General features: G+C 31.7%; 1 protein-coding gene across 5 annotated transcripts in view; it reads right to left on the bottom strand.

Annotated features, from left to right (window-relative positions):
• Window positions 1–13,507, bottom strand: part of LOC145279936 (protein EFR3 homolog A-like) — a 271,461-nt gene that overhangs the window by 248,672 nt on the left and 9,282 nt on the right. Inside the window, exon 1 of one of the 5 annotated variants that reach the window (XM_080131516.1) lies at window positions 4,017–4,050. The exons of the other annotated variants lie outside the window; for them this stretch is intronic. Within the exon in view, the coding sequence (XP_079987642.1) occupies window positions 4,017–4,035 (19 nt within the window). The 5' untranslated portion in view covers window positions 4,036–4,050. Of the gene's footprint in view, window positions 1–4,016; window positions 4,051–13,507 lie in introns of those variants that run through there. 5 annotated transcript variants of the gene reach the window in all.

Raw genomic sequence — 13,507 nt, 5'->3', positions numbered from 1 at the left:
TCAATTTTTTTCTATTTTCATTCAATGTTTGTCTGTTTTTTTTTGGGGGGGGGTAGATTTTAAAAAAAAAAAAAAAAAAAAAAATTCATTGCATAATGAAGAAATAAAATATTTTAAATCAAAAACTCCTGTAATGCAAGAAAAAAAAATGGAAAAATTGTCGGCTGGTTTGCGTTTAAACGGCAATTTACTTATTCAACCGATGAGTGAAATGTGATTATTTTTCAAATACGGTGATCCATACTGACTAACTTTGTTGTTGACAGCAAACACATGTCAGAAATTCAAAGGGAAGACAACTAAAAATAAATTAACATTTTTCATGTACCAGGGCCTTCGTATTTTTCAACCGAAGGAAAGGTCGACAACTCCATTCTGAACATCTAATATTACAATTTAAAATTTTTGAATCCTCACTTAAAATTTTTTTATTTAAACCGTACATGGAATATAATATAAATATGGACAAATTCTTAAAAATGAAGAATGGAAGCACCCATTGATTATTATTTATTTTTTTTATAGGTAACCGATTTTTTTTTTAATTTATATATATATATATATATATATATATATATATTCGAAGCAAGTTAAAATTCATTGAATTTCTTGAAATCTTTTTTAAAGAAAACCGATTTAAAAAAACAAAAAAATATTGCATATTTTTCTATTAAACCTTTTATTTTAAAATTTGGCTTTGGCTCATTTTATTGAAAAAAAAAGTGAGGGTTTAAATTACATTTTTCAAGTAGTTATAAAAGCTTCAAAAGAGTCTAATAATTCAATTATTTTTCACTAATTTTTAATGGCGACATCTGACACTGCTAGCTTTGCATTAACTTTATTTTTAATAACAAAAACAAAACAAAAACTTATCTATATAGGTAGAAAGGTTGCCTTTGGTTACATTTACTTGTATATTTATCCCCCCCCCCCTGCCAATTTTGTTTTTTCGTTGGCTATTCTAATAACTGCCTTGATAAATTATTTCGTTTTAAATAAACTAAAAGTGCATTTTAAATGTGGAAAGATCAATTTAGCGATTAGTTATACTGACAATTTATTCATTAAAAAGCTAAAACAATTATCTAATAAGTAAATCAAACTTGAAAGACATTGATTAGTGCATAAAGCGTAAAAGTCAGTTCATTGATTATACTGACAATTTATACATTGAAAAAAAAAAAAAAATGAAAAAATAAAGTTAAAACCATTACTTATTAATATTGAAATAGAATTTAAATATGAAAAAAAAAAAAAAAAAGCTGATTATAAATAAAAAAAGTTAGAATTTTTTTTTTACTACATACAACTGTCACAACCTCAATTTAATCGGTAATAAAATTTATCTCAGTCTTTTAAAATTATTTTTTTTAATGAGCCTGGTTTTCAAGGTTTCCATTTTTTCAATATAGAAAACAAATGTCTTATGCTAACATTTATACTCTATGCATGTAAGAAAAATATTAGAATATTACATTTAAAATTACTATTAAAATAATAGAAAATATCTTTTTTGCAATTTATATCAATGGCCTGGCAAGACTGAAGCTGGCCTGCCAGGACACTATATACAAATGTAGGCAAATTTGGGCATATGGTTTGAAAATATAGGTTCTTTTTTTATCAACTGTCATTAAATTTTACCCACAGAATAGTATTATAATCTTTCAGAAGCCTGCAAATTTTCATGTAGTTTCATCCCATAGAACCAAAGATATGAGCATTTGAAAATTCAATTTGACTACGAATATATATATATGAGTAGCAGGCCACCTGGCATTGCCCAGTCATAAAACACGCTTAAATTTTTTATTAATTCAGATTTCGTATTTATTATTATATTATATTGGATCAAATATATAGTAATGATTTAAAAAGTTGTTTTCTTTTAAAAAGTGCCACCACTAAGAATCGAAACCAAAATGTTTAGCTTACAATTTACTTTTTCCTTTGACATTAATGACTGTACTACGAAGACACAAGGCTAACTATAGTTAACTAAAGATGATCATCCCAGAAGAAAACCGAAAAACTAATAGGAAATTAAAATGAATATGCAAATTAGCTAGATCTTTTGCAGATGAATGCAATTCCACGACTCATATATAACAAAGTTGTATTTTCTTTTTGAATAAATTTTTAAAAAAAAGGGGGGGGTAATATGAATATCAATACACAAAATAAAAATAAATTATAGGAGTATAGATACCGGTGCATATTCTTTACTGTTTAAATTTATAGTGTACTTGGTGGTTGTGAGAGGTTGAAACCAGTTAGAGTTTAGAGTTGGCGATTTAAAAGTTATGGTTAAGAGTGTTTAAATATAGTAGAGAAAACTTGATTACAACTAGAACAAGAAGTTAAAATAAAAGTTTAAGTTTAGGCTGATTCTATTAGGCTGAATCTATATCTATAAAAGTGAACCTGTCTGTGTGTCTATCTGTGTACATTTCCCTAAGCAATAATTCAATTTTTAATCTACAGACTCGAAATTTGATATACAGGGTACTGAGATTTGGGAAAATCTATGTGATCGAGTTTCGGCCAGAAATTTGGCTGTTAAGGGGTCAAAGTTCAACGATTTGACCTTTGAGAACTCTACCAAACTCCTCCGACAATTTTGGGTCTAAACACTTAAAATTTTAGATATAGGTTCCTTGGACATAGATCTAACTTAATAACTTGATTTGAGTCCAAAACAATAAATGCTAAGGGGTCAAAGTTAAAAAAAAATTGACCTTTTTTTTTTTTTCTTTTTTTTTTTTGCTCAGCATACACCTCCAAACACACGAGCAACGCTGGGCACCCATGCTAGCATATCTATAAAAGTGAACGTGTCTGTCTGTGTGTCTGTGTACATTTCCCTACACAATAAGTCTGTCAATTTTAAGTCTACAGACTCGAAATTTGATATACAGGATACTGAGATTTAGGGAAATCTTTGTGATCCGTTTTCAGACAGAAATTTCGCTGTTAAGGGGTCAAAGTTCAACGATTTGACCTTTGAGAACTCTACCAAACTCCGACAAGTGTTGGCCTAAACACTTGAAATTTTAGATATAGGTTCCTTGGACATGGATCTAACAACTTAATTTGAGCCTAAAACAATGAATGTTAAGGGTCATAATAGGAGTACAAGTTAAAAAAATTGACCGCTTTTTTTTTTTTTTTTGTGTGTGGCTCAATATACACTTCCAACCACCCGGGCAATGCCGGCCTGAAATGCTAGTTATACATATAATTCAACCTATAAAAGACTAGTATGTTTAAGATTTGGGGTGCCCATCACACACGCATACGAACACTATTCTTTCTAAGCTTCCATTATTTCTATCTCTACCTTAACCCCAACCCCTCCCCATTCATTCCTATATCTAAACACAGACTCACATCTGCACCCCCATTGGGTCTTATTTACGTACAATTAAATTTTATTTTTCACAACATTTGTAAGTAAATAGGGATTTGTTCACAAATCAATACAGAAAGACCAGCGATTAATAGTGATTGATAATGTACTAATACACGTCATCCACTCACCGAGGACTGTTATGTTCTATGGTGACTAGAGGTGACAAGTGTTTTCATCAGCAGGACATGCCTGTTCGATATCACTTCGTAAAATTGTGCTACTTGAAATACTTGAAGCATCAATTTAAATAAGCATTTCATTCATAACTTTGTTGCAAACATTGAATAAAATGCGTCTCATTTATTCATATAGATATATAAATATTAAAATTTTGATAACTTCGATACAAATTTACTTATCTTAAATGTGAGCGACAAAAAAAAAAAAAAAAAAAAAAGGCTGGAGAAGAAAGAAAATTTGTTTTTCTACTTAAAAAAAAAAATTAAAAAAAAAGGAACATTTGTACAGGGAATAAGTCGGTAGATCAATAAAATATTGTGAAACAAAACATTTTTAAAAAAATAGTAAAAGAAAATCATTGCATTAAAAATAATAGTTAAAAAAATGTCCTATTTCAAAACCAATATGCAAATTAGTTTACCTTGTGACTGATTTCGCATCTAAATAAACAATATACAAAAAAGATGTCTATTGTGCAAAGTTTTTTTTTCTTTACTAACGAATCGCAATTTAAGGTCCAAAGGCCACTCGAGGATAATGATTAACGAGTTTACCAGGTGAATGAGGAGATAACACTGAAGATTGGTAACCATGGTTGAAACTGGACAAAATTTGATTTTTAAAATATGATTTGAAAGACAGCTAAAAGAAGACTTTGTTAACATTGAACTTGAAAACGACGATGCTGTAGCCAGGTGGGAAACTTCCCTATGGTATTGTGTTCCACAGACGGATAATTCTTGGAAATGGATTCGGTTCATGGAAGTTCCATTTAGTTTTGAGTACAGAGGAAAAACAATTAAAATTATTTCAAGTGATTGTAGCTTGGTATGCAAAATTAACTTGAAACAGGGACATTTTGACTTTACTGAGAGTACAAGAAATGAACCAAACTTTTGAATGAATGAATATATGTGTGTGCACACACACACACACACACACTTTCAGAAGGTTTTACATAGAAATAGCCAATTTTTGTTCCTATTTATATTACTAACTGGTAGTCTGCCATAACTGGCCGGGTGTGTGTGTGTCTCCCCAGCCTACATCAATATATTATCTACATGTTCTCACATTTGTGGAGTGTATGTAATTGCATCTGTATTTATGTAAAAATATGCTAGCAATTTACCTCCTCGGAGAAAAAATGTGAAGAGAAAAAGAAAAACTATTCCCCCCCCCTCGAATATTTAATTCTACGAATTTGATACTCATAAAATGCCAGATAGTTTGGATAATATACGAGCAGAGAACTGTCTACATAGCGTGAGAAGTTGGACTTTAAAATGTCACCCCTTTCCATTCCTTCTTACTTGTGTAGCTTTACTAAACCTAACACCGACATTTCCTTGTTTATTTTTCGTCTTATTATAACAAGTTTGAATACTGCATTTTTCCACAACAAGCAAGGCAGATTGCCAGTGAAGCAAGGGTCAACATTGATAGGGGTCAGAAATATAGAGTGGGGAGTTGGATTGCAAAAATGCTTACTTTACATTTAAATTTCTATAGGTATTTAGTTAGGTATGACACTAATAAAGGCGGAATTTTTTACCTCCATAGCAAATAACAATACAAGCTTGTAAAATAAAATTGATTCATCGTAATTTTTGTTGTATTGTTTGTTGTATTGATAATAAAAAAAAAAAAAAAATTTTTTTTTGTAAAACCATAAAACCAGCGAATTTTCAAAAGAATTCTTCAAAAACCTAAAAACGGGAAAAATGGGACCGAATGCTATTTCTACGTATTTTGACGTAAACTATGAAAACAACGCGATTTTTTAAATTCTCAAAAATGAAATAATTGATCGATTTCGTTTTTTTTTCTTTTTTTAATAAGTCTGGAAAACTATATATAAACTGAAACAAAATAATATACAAAAAAAAAAAAAAAAAAAAAAAAAAAAAATGCCCCCACCCACACTAGATCTTATCAGAAAATTGGGGGTTGATACATTTTTTTTTTGTACATATTAAAATATACTGGAATGATGACATAAAATATTTAATTTTGGATCGCAATTGTTGCTGATTTATACGATTTTTCAGAAAAAAGTTGGAAAATATATTAAAATTATTGAAGGTTTACATTTTAAAATTTTTCAAATTATTTCCAAAATAATTTATTCTTTTAATGATTGAGTTTTTCAGACTTTGAAAAAAAAAAAAAAAAAAAAAAAAAAAAAAAAAAAAAAAAAAAAACAGGGATCAGGTCATTACAGAAATGATCTAATCTTGATTTTTGGGGGCTGAGGATAAAAATCTGTTTATACTGTTGGGGAAACATTGAAACAAAAGAATTCAAAAAGACAAGCAGTCTGAGAAAAGACGCTATCTTCCAGCATCTAGAGACTGCTATAGTGAAAGAGCATAGTTTTTTTGACAGTCAGGTTGGTTGTAGGCATTTACGTTGAGGAACTGCAGAAAATTCAACTCAGCACATCTCATGGAAATATTTTCAAAATAAGCGCAAGGATCCAACACTAAGGCGATGCAACAGAGATTAAAACTTGTTAGACAGTGCAGAATTTATTAAATTAGAAATTCTTTTCTTTTATATCCTGTCCAAACTTAAGATTACTTCAAAGATTTACTAAACTAAAAGATTAGAATAATAATAAACAAATTTTAAGTAAACTATGGGAGCTTAAAATTTAAATCACAAAGGTTTCCCCCCCTAAAAAAATTAAAAAAAAAAAAAAAAAAAAAGTCAATTTAACCTGTATGGGGGTCACCTTTAAGTTAGTTCAACCCCAACAGACATTACAGACATATTTTGCAGACATAATAACCATCACATCGGTGAGATTAACACCGTTGCTTGTGAACGTGTAATCACCATTCCTTTGCGTGTTTTGGACCAAACCTTCCCAACTTCGTAAGCAATCACTGGATCTTGCTGCTCTTGGTGTCAGCGATAAAAATCTGCAATCTTGCAGGTATAATGATTAGTTACAACCAACTGGGAGGACTCCATGTAGATCTGAAAATCCTAAAAAGGTATGATCTTTGTGGGTTCTGGCCAAAAGTCCAATTTTCTCAATAACAACCTTCAACCATCCAAAGTAATGTCTTTAAAATCTATTTATAACATATCAGCACGAGCATGCTATCGACGTCAATTAAAGAGTTCAATTTGAAATCTTGTGCAAATTCCAAGTTTCACAAGATAGATTTCCCCAAGTTTCACAGGATATACCTGAAGAAGGTCAGTTGAAATGCCATGTGAATGGTACTCAAGTCATCTGAATAATATAAATTAAGCTCTAGTCCGAACAGTCTTGCTCTATGGTGCCAAACTGTACTTTATTCACATGAAAATATTTCTGCCATTATGACATCTGCAGAAATAAGTCACTTGAAACTTTTCTCCAATGTCAACATATGCACGTGCTATCAAAAAAAATATTAGTAACCATGTGCACTCACCATACATAGGATCCACTTGCAAAAAAAAAAAAGGGGGGGGGGGCAAGGGTTCATCCAGCAATGGTAAAATCTAGCATTGAAGCAATCACTGGTCCACAGATCTATGATATTTGATGCTGGAGATCGTCAGGTCAAATGTTGAAAATGTTCAACATGATCACTCAATCGAAATATTCAAATTAGAGGAGTCAGTTTAACCTTTCTTAGGTGATAGCTGACACGAGTATAAGCAGACAGAGGTTAAAAGTATAGATTCAGAAGTGATGTTGGTTTTATGATGAGGTAGGGGCAGTGTTCATTTTTTAATGCTATCATCTATATAGTCACCACAAGTAAACACTTGATGTTTTTAAACAGCGTTTTTGTTTTGTTACTAATGAATTATTACTTATCAAGACATTTGAGGATCTCATTGGAGATGGATGGATTGTCAGTTGAATTATGAATAATATCATGAGAGGATTGAAACTGATGAATGGAATGAATTTGATTACTTATGAGTACGGTTTAAGTACTTTTTGACATTGGATTTGTTGTAGCCTGCAAGGTAGCCATTCCACAAATGGGAAGTTTTTGGAAAGGAACTGTTCATCGAATTGTTTAATGTTAGGAATTAAGCTACTGTTGTTAAAATTGCTAGAAAATGGTTGGATCATTCTACTGCTCTAAAATAAAGCTAAAATAAAGCAACTTTTTAGCCAAATCAATTCAACTTAACTAACGTGATTTGTAAGGCCAAGCCCATTATTATTATTATTATTTTCTTTTTTTTTTTTTTTCTTTTTAAACACTTATGAAGTGGAAGTTCCGGAGAGGAAGAGTCAGACAATTGGCCTTTTCAAATGTCATTCTTTTTTTTTTTCCTATAGGTTTTTCAAGATTACATTACAATGACGAAAATGCATTGAAAAATAGAAAGGAAATCAGGTTTTCCTCCTTCCTCAATTAGCCGGCTGCACTTTTAAATCAAGAATGTTCAACATTCATAAAATTTTAATATGCCTTTGAAAATATATATATATATATATATATATATATATATATATATATATATATATATATATATTTTTTTTTAACAATCCATAAAGATAAAATAACCGACAGGAGAGAATTTTTTTTATATTAAAATATGTTAACTTATTCTTCTCTTTACTAAGTTTAATATAAGAAATAAATATGAAGGCAACTATAATTTCACCATATTTGAAAATGGTTGGTTTACTTACACACACACACACACACATAAATAAAATTACTTTTAAGCGTTTTTCTTGGGCAAACATAACTTAATTTTATAAGTAACTAGCCTGGCTACCCGGCGTTGTCCGGGCGTTTAGAGGCGTGTGCTGAGAAAAAAAATAAAAAGTGGTAGTAGGCAGGCTCGAATCTGTGCCACAAAGGAAAATAACGTGAAAAAAAAAAAAAAAAAAAAAAAAAAAAACGTGACGTCTTTGCCATTGCGTCCATTGCCAAACCGGAAGTGGCGAGGGCTAGTCAATCGAAAAGAGTGGATGACTTTCGAAAACATCCGTGAAAAAAGCGACCCCCTCCTTGTAAAAAAAAGTGCTCAGTTGAGGGTGAAGGAACTAATGTTTTTAGCCAATTTCTCGGTATTTGTCATCCGAAGGGTCGAGCTTCAAAACGATACCGATCTCGTAGAAATCCGTCGCCTCTGTCAAAAGTTGTAGGCATACATACAAACATACATTTAAACAGACATGTCAGATTTATATTATAGATTACATGGAATTATTTCTTAATGTAATATTAATTGGTCAAATATAGCTTTGAATTTTATGATTACATTTAATTACGTTTTTGGTTTAATATTAATTGAATATTTATTGAATTATATACTCAAAGAAATTTTTTATTATTTGGATTCATCGAACTACTGTTCTCATCTGGAGTGTGATTTTCACAATGTTTCGGTTGATGCAACCTCCGACCTTCTTCAGATGGAGGTTTCTGCCAAACTTGGGAATTTGGATGGAATTTCGAGCAAAACCCTTTACTTCACGGGGGTAGTATACTCTTGCTGCTCCAGCCATGACTGGATAGAGGTCCTAAGTAATTCGCAATTGTATTTTTCGGTCGCCCACACTGAGGATTGAACTTTCAATCTTCAGGAGAATATCGCTTTTTACAATTGATTTTTCTAAGTCCTCTAACCACTGTGCTACAGGTCTTTGCGCAAGGGTTTGTGCCGCAGTGGTTATATATTTATTATGATCGAAATCCATGAAATCAACCATTTTTTTTAATCAAAATGATTAACTTCTCTAGTTAAGAACTCCCCTCACACACTGTACCTAGAGGAAACTTCACATGCCTTCCTGCAGTAACTTCATCCACAATAGATTGTAGTCTAAATTGCACTGTAGAGAGCTTACCACTGATTTTATAAAATTATCTGTAAAAAAAAAAAAAGAAAAGACTTTGAAGTTTAAAATGTAAAAGTCAAGTATTATGGTTTAATTGTCCTCTAAACAGAAACATTTATTTCGAATGTGTCTCCATCTTATAAAAGAATGTACAGTTGATTTTTATAGACTGGGCCTTTCTGCTTGTGCAGTGATAATACGTCTCAATTGTACTTGTGATGTTAGTTTGTATGGTCAAAATCGGACTTCCTTCTTTAATCAGAAGTTTTTGATTATTGATTTTCAATACTCAGACACATTTCGATACAAAACCTACACAAGAACACTCCCAGACATATCAAGTACCTTTGTGTGAAATTTCTTGACTGATGCCATTAATTTTTTTTGTCCCATCCAGAGCGATTTTGGGGGGATGGGGGGGGGGGGGGATCCAACATAAGAAAAAAAAAAAACCTTATGTGTAAATTTGTCTTCGTGCAGAAGCAAGTTAATAGAATCTAGCAATCTGGTTAAAATAAAAAATTGCTCCTTCCCACCCCTGCTTAAAAGTATTTTTTTGAAAACCGCAACCATCCCATTTTATTGAGTAGAGTAGGATACAATGTGCAGGCATTGTAATAATCAGATTGGCTAGCGAGACAAGCATCAAGAGACGGACATAAGAACTGATGGCAGGAATTAAGCCATTCACCAGAGTCCCAGTCTCTTGGTGTCACATTCTCTCAACGGAAATGAAAAAAGGTGGGGTGGGGCAAATATCCTTAGCAAAATGAAGCTGATCTTTTGCCAGTTAAATATCAAACAATTTCCTGGCAACATTTGTGTTTTCATTTACAAGTTTCTTCACTTTGATTGTTATTTTCACAACGTCACCGCCGTTGTATTCTCTGGCCTTCTCCATGTGCTTTTGGTCGCAGTCATTAAACTAGAATCCACTCGGGGAGATTGCTTTCATTGCACGTTCCAAAGATGAGAAGTGTTGCAATATTTTTTGGTTTATAATAGTTGGGAGATTTTATTTATAAACGCTGCTGCTAGGAACTGACAAATCAAATTAATTCACGTTCTGCTACCAACCAATCAGAAACCAGAATTGCTCCATAAAAATTAAACCTTTTCTTTAGCAACGTTGCATATATTTTCTTTGTGTAATCACGTGAAAAATCTTTTGCTCTGTGGCTGCAAAATTGTAAAGTCAGGAACCTGTACAAAACAACTGTCTACTGAGAACCAGTCATCTCCAGGACTTGTAAAGAACAACTAACCATCGGAAACTGTTCTGAAACTAAACATGGCTTCCAACTCAGGAAATTTGAAGTAAGGCATGATGAAGAAAGAAGAGTATTTCTGTTCGACAGATGAACTGGTTAGGTTCTGGCATCTATTTTGCAACTGTCTTCATTTGTCTGTCCTTTCATATGTGGGTATGGGAAGTTTACATAATATTAAAAAGAAGGAAACATCAAAGAATATGATGCCAATGAAAAATATGTTTTTAGCGCCTTTTTTTTATTATTATTATTATTATTATTATTACGCTATTTGCTCCTCAAAAAAAAAAAAAAAAGGTAATATTAAGTTCAGACGCAGTCTCCAGTCACATGTATATCCTGATCAGAGGAGATGACAACGTCAGGTTTTTGCAGTGAGCTGTCGAGATCCTCTTACATATACAACGCCTAATATTGCCAAATTGTCATGTATCTGCTACTGACCAGTCTTAACATCGCTTAACTTTGAGAATATGATGAAAACTGGTGTGTCAACGTGATTATGTTGTAGTTTGTTACTATGTTATGTTATTAGAGCTATCAAGAAATAGAAAGACACCTACTTTAGCTGTTACATCACCACCGATTGAGCAACTACTTACAAGGCGTCAATGATTGACTCAGCTGTTTTCTGTCAACAGGAAAATCATAAACCATCTGATGGGGGATCAAAGAATTCTCAACCAAATCCTACACTCATATTTCAAGTTTAATGCTTACACTGAAATTAATTTGCTTATTTTTATTACTATTATTTTTTTTTTTTTTTAATGCTGGAATTATCTGCCCTTTCTTATATTGGTTCCCATGTTGCATTCATCTCTATACTTAGCATAATTAACGTAACGTAACATGCAGCCGACGTTGAACTCACTACACGAGTTTGTAGTGCAATTCAAATCTTGTCTGTAGCTGAATACTTGATGCTTTGCCAGGGCTATCAAGGGTATTTTTTATCATGACGCCATCACTAGATGGGTTGCCTACCACGGCAACAGAGAAGCCAGTCTGTCCTCGAGAGAAAGATAAATTGCGCCAATTTCCTAACCTGGTATTTTACCTCGCAGTACATAACGCCTCGGCTTCCCAAATGGTTACCCATCTGGTACTGGCCAGGTTCGACATTGCTTAACTCCGGTGATCTGTTGTGTCAACATGATCGTGCCATATACATATACTTAAGGTCACTGTAGCCTAGCAGAAGCACTGATACCGAATTGTTCTACTGTTGCTCTACTGTTTAAACATTTCACAAGAGTTGGTAACCTATCTTTCCATGATTTCCGTGTTTCCACTAAGAATGCCAACAACTATGATAAAAAGTCCAAAACATGTGAAATACCTCATCTGAGAAAGTCAAACACCATATTTTTACTCTATAAATTGATTTTTAAAAAAAAAAAAAAGGTTAATATTTTTCATTTTTTAGTTTGAAAACAAAAATATTCTAATGTTTATACGGTGATGAAAACGTTATCCTCAAAACATTCAGTTTTTAAACTAATTCTATCAAAATTACTATCTAGAGTTCTTATAAACTAGAAGCGCCATCAAGCATTATCCGTGATGGTTTGGTTTTACGGCATATTAACCCTTTTAGTTAATTTAATACCGAATTTAGTAAATATATTTGTTTCATATTCGTTTCTTTTACCTTTTTTTTATTTTTCTGATAACTATTATTGGAGATCATCTACAATAGCAAGAAAGTGTTATGGAAACCACGGGCACTAGAAAGAATATATATAGAATTTAAAAAAATAGATTAAAAAAAAAAAGATTTTTTTAAAATGGCGCATCTACCACTATTGGGACAAAATTTCGAAAATCGTAATACCGAATTTCACATGAAAACAATTATATCTACGTGTTCCTCGTATTTTTAAGATGATTATATCCCAAAATTACGAAAATCGATAAGGTAGAAAATCATTTATTAAAGAAAATAAAAAACAGAATTTGATGAAAACGATCGTAAGACACATGAGTTCAAAGGGGGGGATGTAATTTTCCGTTTCGATGTAAACAAGATGGCCGCAATTTTTACCTGCTTACACGATTAAAGTTGTTCTTTTAATAATTCAGTGATATTCAGGTAATTTCAACTGCATAATTTTAAAGCTAGCATAGTAACTTATTAGAATTGACAAAAAAAAAAAAAATCAGTTGAAACCATTGTTTTTTTATGTGAAAACTCCATTTATCGACTGCAAAATTTCGTCCTGTAGAAGTCCCAAAAAAGTAATACCATTCAGTAACTCTAAATCGAAACGAAAAGCGTAAATGCAGCATGGCAAAGCAATAAAAATTTAAAAGATTTCAGTAGTGGAAAACATTGTTTTTTTAATGTTCAAATTTTAATTTTTCAAAGTAAAAAAAGTGGTTACTTATTCTGTCCTACGGCACGCTATGTGATTATTTTACATTACATTAAAAGTAAATAAATAGCACTCTAAAATATTAAATTTTATTATTTCTTTTAATTTTACCAGAGTGCAATCTCACACACACACACACACACACACACACAAATAAATAAATAAATAAAATAATACCATCTTATTTTTACATTCCGTTAACAGCGCTAAAAGGATACAAGCCGTACCTTATTAATTTATTGAATCATTTAGTCAGCTTAAAAAATAATATTAAGATCAAACACTATCCACCAGGCACATTTTTAAAAGAAATAAAAATCGCATTCTTAAAATAACAAAAATTGTTGCTAAAGTGCAAACTGTGGAAGTTTTAGAAGAAAAAAAAAAATGAGGGTTAAAATTTCGTAAAAGAATTGAACATTATGAAACGGATGAAGAAGGAGACTAT

Source organism: Euprymna scolopes, chromosome 7, assembly GCF_053919585.1.
Source record: "Euprymna scolopes isolate OS-2025 chromosome 7, ASM5391958v1, whole genome shotgun sequence".
NCBI lineage: Eukaryota > Metazoa > Mollusca > Cephalopoda > Sepiida > Sepiolidae > Euprymna > Euprymna scolopes.
This window is presented reverse-complemented; position numbering and strand designations above follow the sequence as displayed.